This window comes from Grus americana, chromosome 5, assembly GCF_028858705.1.
Source record: "Grus americana isolate bGruAme1 chromosome 5, bGruAme1.mat, whole genome shotgun sequence".
Taxonomy (NCBI): Eukaryota; Metazoa; Chordata; class Aves; order Gruiformes; family Gruidae; genus Grus; species Grus americana.
In genome coordinates this window covers 32,164,619-32,177,365 of record NC_072856.1, presented here as the reverse complement: position 1 = coordinate 32,177,365, position 12,747 = coordinate 32,164,619, and the positions used below count along the sequence as shown (strand labels likewise).

Genomic DNA, 12,747 nt, shown 5'->3' with positions numbered 1-12,747 from the left:
TGAACCCGCCTCGGTGACCGGGACACACATTTACCCTCGGTACTGCGGGCAGCCCTCGGCCTGCCGCCACCCCGCGGGTGGGCTTTGAGCCCCGATGGGGATTAGGGCCCGCGGCGGCAGCTCTCCCGCCCAGCACCGCGCCGCCCTCCTCCGCGCCGCCAGGGGGCGCCGGCGGCGCCTCTGCCCGCCTCGGCAAAGGCGGGGGAAGCGGGGAGGCCGCGCGCAGGCGCAGTAGCAGGCGCCCCCGCAGCGCTGTCCCTCCCTGGCGACAGAGCGCGGGGCGGGCGTCCCCTGCCGCAAGGGCTGCCGGTCTATCGGCGGCGCGGGGGCGGGCGGCCGGCCCGGGGCCCGGACATAAGATGGCGGCGGCGTTGCTGGGGAGGCGGCGGCGGCGGTTGCGGCCGTGCGGGCTATCGCGGAGCGCGGGCGGCGCGCGGCTCTGCCCGGGCTCGCAGGGCGGATAGAGCGGGGCCGGCTCGGCGGAGCGGGGCCGCCATGGGCTCCCAGGTGCTGCAGATCCTGCGCCAGGGCGTGTGGGCGGCGCTGAGCGGCGGCTGGTACCAGGACCCTCACCAGGGCGCTGGGGTCAATGCGCTGCACCTCTACCTGTGGCTCTTCTTGCTCGGCTTCCCCTTCACCCTCTACATGGTGAGCGCAGGCCGGCGCCCGGCGGAGCGGTGTCGGCGTGGGCCTCAGGGCAGGCGGGCCTTGTGGGGGGCCGCCCGCCTCAGCGGCGGCGGCGGGGAGGCCCGGGGGGGGGGGGGGGGGCGGGAAGGGCCGCGGGGCCGGGGCCGTCGCACGGGCGCCCCCTGCCCGCGGCGCTGCCTGCGCGCTGCCGGGCTGCCCCGGGAAGGGGCGCCCCGGGGCCCGCCTGCCCGCGGCTTTCTCCGGTCGAGAACCGCTGGGAGCGGTGGCCCGCGGGAGGCCCGGCAGCTGCGATCCGGGCGGCCTGGAATACGCCTGAGGCTGCGGCGTTTTGGAAGCACGGAGCTGTTACCGGGAAAGATGCGGGTGGGTGCGAGCGGGGCGCGGCAGGGCTTCAGTCGCTGGCACTTTGCCTGCCTTTTTCAGTTTAGTTTCCTTAAAAATTGGGCATGACTCTACTAGTTTCTGCTGCAGATCTACTGGTAGTCGAGGAAAGAACACAGTTTCTGTAGAAGTGGTCAGATCTAGCCAGGATTTCTGGCTGGCAGCTCTGTCATTTTCTCTTTTGACTTTTGAGACTGAGGGAGGGATGTGCTTCAAATAAATCTAGAAATTTATTTGGCCGTAGCGTAGCGTGTGCTGGCTGGTAGCGTACCTAGACTGTGTGTGTTATTGACAAAAAGTTACTTTGGTGTTTTTGTTTCTGTTCAGGCTTTAGTATACTTGGTTTGGGAGAATTCCTACTGAGTATATCTCTGTATCTGACACTTCAGTCAGAGCTGTGAAAATACTAACCTTTAAACCTGGAAACTTCCTTGACATTTGGACTTGGAAACAAATATAGGAGAGGTGTGATCACTTACGAGAGAGAGGAGGCAGTTTCCTGTTGACCAGTGCTTTTCTTTCTGTGTAAGTTGTGTGTTAATTATGAAATACTGATATTTCACTTCAGATTTCTCAGTAGAAAGGTGTGATCATACTGGGTGTGTTGTGACTAGTTTTGAGCTTATGAGGTAGAATGTAATTTTCCAGTCTGCCCTGTCCAGATGCTGTGACAACTTAAAGTAGAAACTGCATTGTGAAAAAGTGTGAGTTAGTGAGTGACACCTTGGAGACTCTACGTGAGTGCAGTTGCAGAGACTGAGTGCTCTGGAGTCAGGCATTTACTTTGTTAAAAAGCAATTTGTAGGATTGCAGTATGAGGCACTTCATACTAAGAAATAACTAATGTGAAAGAGATTACAACCCTGAATGGTTAGGTTTTTAATTTGTATTACCGTGTCTTGGAAAAGGTAGCTCCAAGGCTTTTTTGTTTGAAAACTTTAGACTGCTGGCAAGGAAACTGCAGGCTGAGACAAACTGCTTTTAAAACAAAAGTTAATGTGACAACAGCTAGATAAACTTTCAAATAAGCAGATCCTCTCTGTAAAAACTGTGAAGCTGTATCTATTCAGAGTCTCATTGAATATGGGAAGAGGAGATTCTTTTTTGGTCTCAAACGTAGGTTTTTTTGGGTTTTTTGGTTTTTTTTAAGAAGTACTGCTCTTGTGCTTTGACAGACTAGTCTATTCAATTAGTACTGCCTTGCTGAGAAAGCTGTTCATAAAGGTGTGGTGAGCTATATCCTGCATGTGCAGGGGGGCTGATCTGTATTGTACATAGGTCTTTTGACAACTGGTGAATCTGGACCAGTGTTTGAGTCTCCTGCTGCTCTTAAGGCAGCAGTTTAAGCTTCAGTTGCCCATGCTATGGGGTAAACTTCAGTGTTGATTGAACTTTTTTTTTTCTTTTCCTGTGCAAAGGGAAAAGACAGGCAAAAGCAAGCTGCTTCGGGTTTTGTTGAGGTCAGAGAAATTCTCTTGCTTCATAGCTCTGGACAAGTTAGAGATGCAACAACAAGTGCCAACTTCCCTGAGAATAAGTAGGGAGATTAGTCACAAGTTAAAACAGATTGAATCATATTTGGCTGTTTTCCCTCTTTCCACCCTCCTTAGTTTAAGTGTTGTCTAGACATAAACTAAACAGGCAGAATCATGATGGTCATCTTAGCTCTTTAGCATCTCTTAAGCTCTTTTTCAGAATAAAAAGCAGTAAATGTTACATTGCTGTCGGACATACATAAATAAGCAGAACTTGCTTAAAAAGTCTTAGGTAATTGTAATCTGAATTCTGAACATGGCTCACTGGTGTGTAGGAGGGAGTTTCTAAGCTAGCTTCAAATGACTTGTTGCTGGCAGACAACCCTGTGTGTTTAAAAAACAAGGTATATAGAAAGACCTAGAATGCTGGCAGGTTTTATATTACTTATAAAACTTCCTCACATAAGGAATTCCAAGATCATAGTGTTGCTTTGATGCACTGAGGCAGCAATAACTGTAGTTATTCCTCAGTTGTTTTGTAGCAACAAAGGCAAAAGGATCCCCTAAGAACTTTGCCTGTAGCACGCTCTCGAGGCTGAATGCATTTTACAGTAAGCTAATAACTTTTTTCAAATGTTGTTTAACACCCAACAGGAATGGAACACTTAATCTCTTTTGGATATGGTAATTTAGATGCACTTACTGCTTAAAGACTTGGTTTATTGTAGCCAAGGTTTCTAATCTTTAGTCTGTGTGTTCCTTCTATTGATCCTGTATTTTCAGAATGGAATCTGGTAATGGTTGTGGTCAGCAAGTAATACCATAAATCTGTGTGTTTCTTTGCATGTGCTTGCCAGTGCTGTTAGGGTCGATGAATTTAACGCCTGGTGCAAACCCAACTGAAGAAATCAGCGGTAGAATTCAGCTAGCCTTTCTTCCTTGGTCCCTCATCTGCCTTCTGAGCTTAAGTACAGGAAAGTGAGGCCTGTATCTTGTGTGAAGGAGAAGAGACAGACATATACATAAATGCATCTATATTACAGATCCAGTTACTTTTCTTTTTCTTATGTGTATTTATACGCTTAACCTGTCCTTGTCAGAAACGTGGCAAAAATAAAAGTGCAGATAATGAAGGAATTAGGGTGCAGAGGAAGAGAAATGTCTGCTTGAGTGGATCTGTGGCTTGGCAGCATGCATACAAAAATACTGCTTTCTAGACTAGTTAAATCTATCCTGTTTGGATATTTGTATTCAGTAACAGACTCAACTGTGTTTGTCGATCTGCGCATCTGTCATAAGAGCTGATCCTTGTTTTTCCTCTATTCCAAACCTCAAGTTGAGAGAAGAAAATACGCTACAATATGGAAAACTGTACAACTAGGTTGCACAATATAGTGGTAGAGCTGGAAAAAAATACCCTAAATGCAGAGGCCAATGTTAGGCATCAGTGTTTCAAGGGGGAGGGGAAAAGGGGAGGCTGCCAAAGCACTTCCCCTAGTCGGAATGCTGTTTCAGCCCCACCACCTGCACAGGAGGGGGTGAAGTCTTGGCTCTGGTGCTCAGGGAACTTTGCCAGTGACTGAAGAGAAGCCAGGGCTGTACCTTGCTTGGGGTGATGGGCTAGTATGTACCTACAGAACTTGTCTGTCAAAGTCAAGCTCATTTAGACAACAGTTCACTTAATAGGCACTTGATTTTCTGACTTGTGTACGTAGTTAAAGAAGTAGGTCATAGAAGTGTAGTTTCATGTGAAAGTCTTTTTCCAATGAAGTTTCTGAAATTGGTGCTGTTTCTTAAACTAGGAGTTTAAGTACTTGAAGTTGGATGTATGATGAGAATCTCTGGTATCCCACATGGCTGTAAGACACTTCTAGTTTCCTGGCTTCCCAAGTTTCCTTTGCACACCTTGAGGTTTCAGTCAAAAACTAGGTAACTTGTAACTGAACGTGCTTCCCGATAACAGTGGTTCTTAAGGGCTCTGGCTGTTCATAAACAAAAAGTGGTGACACAACTACATCTGCTGTTTCTTGATCTTTCCTCTTCTGCAGTATGAATGTTTCTATAAAATGCTGGCCTCAAAATGCTTGAACTTGAAAGCATTTTACAAGACAACTATTACTGCTTAATGAATGTTTGATTGATATCACTTTTACGTAAGGACTTGCAATCCAGTTTGGGTTGGGAGACTTTCCTATGAATGTTCTCAACAGGTAACACCTACACATCCCTTTTTGAAAAGAATCTGGAAATGTCATTGCATCTGTAGTGTGTAGCTAAAGCTAAATGTGATTAGGTAAGATCCATATGGTCTTTGTTTCTTCATAAGTGTGCAGCACAGCCTGTGATCAATGAAATTCCCTCTGGTTCCTGCCACTTATGTATTTGAAAAGTTGAATCAAGATACAGTGACCTTTGTAGTTCAAATGGGAATAATTTAGTCCTGTAACTAATGGTCTGAGGCTTCTTTTCTGTTGTAGGTTGACCACTGGAATCTAGGAGTGCTTAAAGCTTTTTCTACCCACTTTTTCACAAAAGGTGTGCTGTGGTACAACTGAGCTGACCTACAGGCAGCACCTTCCAGAAGAGACAGTCCCACTTCTCAGCTGTGCGTTTCTGCACTTCACCTTTGTCTACATGTATAGTATGGATTTCATAAGTTGTCCTGAAAGGTTTAAATTTGAAAAGTTCCTGAGGGAAAGGTGGTAGAAAATCAGTGCTCTCCCCCTCCATCTTAACTTCCCTTTAAGATTTAGGGAAATACTTTCAGCTGGGAGTTTATCTAATCATTGGGTTTGTTCAGCCATTAGATGACTGAAGTTTTCAACAGAATGTAATTAAAGCAGGCAGTTTTTGTATGGTCATGTCTAGCTCTTTCTTCTCTCCTACAAGAGCTTCAGTTGTGACTACTGCTGTTCAGTGTATGTTTTCTTTTGGTGGTAATGGAAGTGACTAGTGATGTGCAGTAAAATGGGATGTTCTCTGAAATGCTGTTGCAGCTACAGACTTGTAGCCAGCTGGTGTCTCCTAACAAGCTCTAACCTGAGGTTTTTAGTCTGTTGTGCCCGATAAAAATGCTTTAGTACTTGCAAAAAGAACTGAAATGAGATCTAGCTGCAAATCTGTAGGACTTAGATTTGTATTCCAATCTTGAAGATGGTATTGTATAGAATGTTCAGTTATGCTGGTGAGAGACTTGTCTTTCCTCAAATGTGTTAAAATGTCAAGCATAGTTTAAAATACTAATCTCACTTTAACTTGCCTTGGCTTGTGGAGAGAAGACCCCAAATGGAAGTTGAAGGCTTCTGAGTGGGGCAAAGAAAAATAGAGAAGGCCCCAGCAGTTTATATTGGGTTGCAGTCACTGTTCCTCTTGAGGCTGGAATGCAGGCGAGTTGCTGGTACCATGGGTAGCACTGCTGTGCCGCAGCATGAGACTTAATGTAAAGTATAATCAGACAGCAGAGGATGCCAGACATGCTAAAATTTCTTCTATTCCCAGACTGTATGCCCTATCCAGAGAGGAATAACCACTAATGAATGCAAAGAGTGAACAGTAGTGAGTTAATTTCTCTTATTTTTAGCTTTCTGCAATCCAGTGGAAACAGGATGTGAGGAAAAAGCACCCTTTCATTCTTTATTGGGTTTGCCGCAAGTTAAGTTACGTGAGGTGTTTTAGTTCTTTTCCCACTTGTTCTTAAAGCTTTCCTTTGCAGAACAGGATGTGTAGATTTTGCATTCCATGAGATAAACTGGATACACTGTGTGGCCTCACTGCTGATGGAGTGGAGGGGAGAAACTGAATAGCTCTCCAAATAGAAAAGCATGCCTTCTGTAGACTTACTCTAGCTTTTGTCACCTGGTAATGGCTTCTGAACACTAGGTGCTTGTAAATGAGAGGACTGTTGAAGTTGTGTTTGTGACTGAGTAGCAGACTACTTAGTAGGTGGAGGAAGCTCATCGGTTTTGCCAAAGTTAACGGGCTTGCCCTTGCCTACAGGAACCTATCTGCCTCTGAAGTTTTTGTAAGCAGAAGCACCAAATTTTTTTGAGGAAACCCTTGTAACATTGCTTCAGGGATTGTATGGATGCCACTAGCAGCATTGTGGCTCCTGGTTGCTTACTGATGCTGTTTTTAAATAGCTTTGTTTCCTCTTTCTCCTCCCAAGGTGGTGCTTGGTAATTGAATCTTCCTATCCATTAGGGTCCAGCTCAGCACGCAAAATATAAGTTAGGATATCTCAGCTTAGGTGTTGATGTGGTTTGGAGGAAAAGGTAGGTTAAACTTGATCTCTATAAGAAAAGAATCCTAATAAGTAACCTGCCTCAATTATTTATACTTGTTTTGCTTTAGAAATGTTGCATTGATTATTTGTTTTGGCTTACTGCCAGAAAGTGAGCAGCCAGATTAAGGATTGGTTTTGTTCTGAAGTCAACGCTCAATACAATATTTAGAAATGTTTATTCTTTTATCCTCTTTATTAATACAATATTTTGTATTTGGAGATCTCTTTAAACAGTGTTTTTGCTAAAGTCATGGCTTAAATTGTGAGACAAGCACTGCTAGTTCTTCTGCGACTAATAAGAGCTTCAATATGTGGAAATATTAATGTTGTAATCAGATCTCTTTTAAATGACTAAAACTAGCTTTATGTGTAGATAGAGGGCTCTCTATCTTATTCTCCAGTCATGTTCCCTTTTTGATTCTGCAAGATGTGCATGGGGCTTTGATCTCCATAAAGACTCTTCTCTTACAGTGGCCTGCATAGGGAGGGAGACTAGGTGTATGAAACAAACTAGAATTCTCCTTAGGCTAGGATGTCTAAAAAGACAGTTCACTTGTTCTTCTCATCTACTTAATTAATGTTCGTGCTGGGTAGCAAATGCTGTTTAATTCTGATTGTCATGTGCATGTGTGTGTATATATATTTATGGCTGTTCAAATTTTATATTGAACTACACCATCAGTGGGGTAAAGGATAGTGATGCAGCAAAATATTTGAGAACACAGACTCTTGTTCATTTTGTAAGGAAAGTGGTGTGTTTGCGGATGAAGACTAAGAGTTAATATCTCATTTTATTTAGTGACTGCCTAGGGAAATGGCAAAATTATAAATATGAATAAAAGGTGAATTAGAAGGGTGAAAGCCTTGAAGTGAAATATGAAGTTTAACTAGTGCTCTGAACACTTCTTTTAAATTAGGCCACACTTAATCAATATCTGTGGTTGAAGTGATTGATCTGTAAAAGCTTTATGGGCCTCAGCAAAAATTGCATGGGAAGTCTTAACTCAGTGGAATTTCAAAAGTTGAGTTCAGGACTGAGGTTTTTCATGTGGCTTCCGGCCACTTTTGACACAGCTGAAAAATTCTCTTCAGAACATCTGCATTGGCTGCTTTGCTGTGGGCATGTAATGGTCCAGCACAAATAATCTTTGCAGCATGTGGTCTTGCAGGTTATTGTGGACTACGGCTCAAATGTGTGAGCTGCAAATGCAAACAGCCTTTTTTTGTATGCAGGTAGGGAAAAATTGGGCTTTTGTAACTGATCAGTATCTTGTCGTGCAAGAGCAGGTGTTGGAAGCTGACAAGTGACATCAAAACATCTATGTTGGGTAGTTGAGCAGGTTTTCTCCCATCCACCATGCTGTGAAACATCAGTTTTTTCAAAATGGACTTGATGCTGTGTACTAGCCCTGAAGTAAGGTCATAGCCTGTGCTTGGTTTAGTTTTCAAGTTGGTTACAATCTTCCCATCTTTATTGATAACTAATCAAAAATATTGGGTGTGACATAAAAAAAATCAGGCTAGCTCTAGGTTTCCTAGTCTAGGTCTTACATTCCAGTAGTCTGGAAAAAGAGAACAAGAGTTTAATTTGGTTCTCAAACTCCAGTGATAGGTCTACTTAGCGTGCTGTAAAGTGCTTTGGTATGTTGTAATCCAACTGTCCCTTTCATCTGTCTTGTTAGACTTCTAACAATATCCATACAAAGTTTGACTGTAGGGGTGTGCGTTTAAACCTTCATCGGTCATTTGGTATGATCAATATTTTCTGTATGAAAGAAACTGTTAAACTTTAGATAGCTTTATGTATTCCTATGAATGTTTGACCTTGTGTTCATTAACTCTTTCTTACTCTCTTTTGAAAGGCCCTTCCTTCTTCCATGATGATAGTGGCTGTGTACTGCCCGGTGATAGCAGCTCTCTTTATCGTTTTGAAGATGGTGAATTACCGTTTGCACAGGGCACTGGATGAGGGAGAAATTGTGGAGAGGAATGCCAGTGAGCATATGGACAGAGGTGCAAAACCAGAACAAAGCAGTCTTTCAGCCAAGAGGAAAGACAGCAATGGGCCCAGGTAAGGTGTCTGCTGATGTTTGGATACTGCTTCAAATGATAGGCAGTCCTGTCTTCATCAGATGTGTAACTGGAATAGTGGTTGAAATAAACACCAAGGAATATGGATGCAGACCTCTGTAGTTCTGAAAGACTGTTTAAGTTTGGTCTTTAAAAGCAGACTTATTTATGTATTAGGTTTGAAATGATGGATTCAAGTTAATTTCCTGGTTTCTCCCCCAAAGGAGTTCTGGAACAATATTGAAAATGCTGGAAGCACTGAAACAATAGCATGGAAAATGTGTGCTGATTAGGCCACTAAATACTTAACCAGTACAAGTAATCTTATTTCAGTAGTAGACTTAGTTCCAAAAAATCTTGCTGTCAAAGACCACATACTACATGTAAAGTATTTTATCACTAAATGTCTGATTGGGTTTTGTTTTGCTTAGTTTTGCAAAAGCAGAAGTTAGCTATAATGCTTGACTCCAGTCAGTGTCTTACTTCAGGAGAACACGGTCCTGTGAACTTGGAAAGTCTGGAATTGCTCAGCTCAGTAATGAAGGTGATGATTCTGAAGTACTGTCAATAGGAGGTGATTCCTTTCCATGGATCTTCTTCTTTGCTGTCACCAACATAAAAAAAAAAAACCACAAGAGGCTTTCCTCCTCTGACTAGACTATTTGGAGAAAGAAGAGCAAAAGATGACTCATCAACAAGGCCAGCCTAACCAGTCTGATCAGACTGTGGATGTGTTACAAGCTCTATTATCAAAGCCTCTGCCTGGCTCCAGATAATTGGGGCCATCTTAAGAATTAGACTGCACTAAATAAATCAACCTTGAGTTGTTAACTTTTAAATAAGACCTTTCTCTTGTCTGTGAGTTTCTGGTACTAGTAGCCATGAATAGTTTTCAAAGTGAGGCAATTAGTGTGCCCATACTGACTCTTCAAAGGTTGTATGTGTTTTATTGAAGAGAAAAAAAAAAAAACCACAAAACCAAACCACCCCCCTGAAACTTTTAAATGGAGACACATGCTATAAGGAAATGCAGTTGAAAGAAGCCTCTTAAGTCTGTTTAATAGGATGCTTAAAGAAAGGAAGTGTTAAAGCCATGCTCTTCAAAATGCTCAGTCTAGAAGTAAAAGGACTTCATTGCACATATGGGGTAGCTTCTCATGAGATGGGTCTTAAATTCTTCTGTGTCTGCTGTCAGCTCAGGGAGTGTATTGTTAGCAAAAATAATGTCTTGGATTCCTTTAAAGTTGATATACAGTAACTTCTTGTATCAATCTTTTATTAACCTGACCCTTTTTCCATGTTGTCTTTGGTAACTGAACCTGCTGATTTTAATTGTGACTCCATTTAGATCACCATATACCTTACTGAAACTGTATTGAGCTATTTTGGCAGAGTGCTTGCCTAAATGTATATTAATGCTTATTCTGCTTAATAAAATTCATGAAAGTAAATAGTGGTCTGTTCTGTTTCAATGCAGCCTTGCTAACACATCTTAGCTGTGATCCTTAGATTTTTTTTTTTTAAGCCATGTAGCTTTTGCTTCCAAAACAGTAGCCAAGACTTGGCAAGCGACTTCTACTAGTATTGTGAATTACTTCTGGATGTTTCAGAAGTTCTGTTTTGTCTAAGCAGCACTTGACGTGGGACAAGTTACTACCTTATAAGCATTTGTGAGCTCAGAAGTAGAGGTTAGTTTGATGCTGTGTGTCCTGCTTGCCAACTAAAGTTTCATTAACTTTTATATGATCCTTGTTCCCACTTTCAGGTCTCTTAACTAGAACTGGGAACAAGGTCAATGCAGAAATTACGGAGTTACTTTTTGGTAAGTGGGATGTACAGTATATACTAATCTTTGCCTGGAAGCTTACAAGAACTCTGGGATAACATTCAAACCAGTAGAGGGGATGTAAAGTGAGTGTTTAATATTAAGCTGTCACCTTTTTAGTAAGTTAAATCAGAAAACTAATAAAAAACCTGTCTCTGAAGAAACTGTATGTAGAGGGGTTTTTTGGTTTGTTTTTTTTTAAACTCTGCTCCCCTAGCATAAGGTGGATGTAGGGAAGATCTAAGCAGATATACTACCTTAAATATTTGCATAATCAGAATATTAGTTTTGATAGCTTAGGCTATCAGCATGTGATACCAAATAAATAGATATATAGTATAGTGTGCAAAGCTGTCCTTGAGTTTTTATTCCCTCTCCCCCCAGGATCATTTTAGATATGAACATTAGTATTTTGGAAGGATTAAGCAATAGTTTGGTTTCTGTTCGAAAGTTATGTTCAGAATTCTGTTTAGCTTCTAAGAACTACTGTTCTTTCTTTCTGAAGATGTTCATTTGCAAAGTGGTACTTTCAGATATCTGACAAAAATTCTGTGCTGTTGTTTGTAGGTTTACATGAACAGCTTGCTTATCTTTGGTTCCCACTGTTTTGTGAATGGCATCAAACTCTGATGGGTTTTAACGGTTTCATAGAACTTTGGCATGCTTAAGCAAAGAACAACTTATTGTTTCCTGGGAAATGCTGTGTTTTTATTTCCTCATCCTCTTTATAAAGCTCAAATTCTCTAGTTAGTATTTTTGAAAGAAGCTAGTCTTAATTTAGAGATAGGAATCGGAATGGTCTTCTGTAGTTTCCAGAGCAGTTGCTGCTTTCATGCGTAAGGAGGTGATGTTAGTAATGCTCCTGTGAGGTTTCATGAAAACAAGTAATGGGGATACAGGCTCCTAATCTCACATAAAAGGTAGAAGGAACAGTGGAAGTGTAATCTTTGTTGGGTATCAGTGAACCCACATAGATACATTGAAACACTGAAGTCAGTTGTGCTTTTGGGGATATGGATACAGCTTGTTTCTTGTGTCACTGACTACCATGGTTCAAAGTACCATAAAGCATTAACCTGGTGACGCTCTTGTCCCCAATCTCTATCAGCATGGGTGAGCTGTAATCATGATGCTACATGAATTTCATATATACTTCTCCTGCAAAATAAAACTGACAATATTGCGTATTTGAGTTATGTACAGTCTACTTAAACAAGTATGAGCAAGAGAAAGGAAAAAAAAACGTAATCACTATAACTCTTGCTCTACCTTTGCAATTTCTTCTACTTGCAGTTTTTTTTTTGTGGCTGGCAGGCCTGTTCTTGGGCTTGGAGTTCTTTTGCCTTTTTGACTCTACAATTAGTGATTCAAGCTTTAAAGAAAGCTTCTCTTATTACTTGAAACTGTTGTGGTCTGGCATTTGCAGTACATGTTGTGGTCCTTCTGTGTTTTGAGAGCAGCCTTCTGACTAGTTATCATGCTATTTTAGTTGGAAATCAAGTACAGAAGGAGGTGTTCAAACAAAAAGAATAAAATTCTTCCTCTGCTTTGTCCTCAAATCAAAATTGCTCATTCCAAATTCTGTCTGGAAGTTCTAGTCCAAATATCAGATTTCTTTAGTCAGTCAGCCCAAGTCAGGTTTAAAACTTCTGAATTTATGTAGACTTAGAGCTTATTCAGACTTTTGGTTAGTCTCCAACATGCTGATGTAATATAGCTGCAGACAGTAATTTTAGATAGAACAGTTACTAATAATTAGAAATACTAGTTTTAATTTTTGTGCAGTCTCTGAATGCCTCTTCCATGGCAGTCTGTGTTGCAGGTACCTGGACATCATTTATTCAGTCTTCTCAATTTGTGTAGTAACTTCAGGTTTTTTGTTTGCAAACTGAAAAGCATAGGGTTTGCTCTAAGGTATGAATGCCACAAACTGTAAGAAAGGGATTGTAGAACTTAATAGCAGAAAGGAATGGCCACAAAAGGAATGGCCGCACCACTAGCAGAAAATTGCTCCTAAAGGATTCTACGTGCTGTTGTAGTCCAAATCCTTATACATACAATGATTA

General features: G+C 42.0%; 1 protein-coding gene across 11 annotated transcripts in view; it reads left to right on the top strand.

Annotated features, from left to right (window-relative positions):
• The first annotated feature begins 316 nt into the window (after positions 1 to 316).
• Positions 317 to 12,747, top strand: part of PCNX1 (pecanex 1) — a 93,790-nt gene continuing 81,359 nt past the window's right edge. For 4 of the 11 annotated variants that reach the window (XM_054828946.1, XM_054828944.1, XM_054828948.1 and 1 more), the window contains exons 1-2: positions 317 to 648; positions 8,649 to 8,857. In XM_054828946.1, the coding sequence (XP_054684921.1) occupies positions 496 to 648; positions 8,649 to 8,857 (362 nt within the window). In that variant the 5' untranslated portion in view covers positions 317 to 495. Of the gene's footprint in view, positions 649 to 850; positions 1,012 to 8,648; positions 8,858 to 10,621; positions 10,679 to 12,747 lie in introns of those variants that run through there. The other 7 variants (XM_054828953.1, XM_054828951.1, XM_054828950.1 and 4 more) reach the window with 4 other exon arrangements.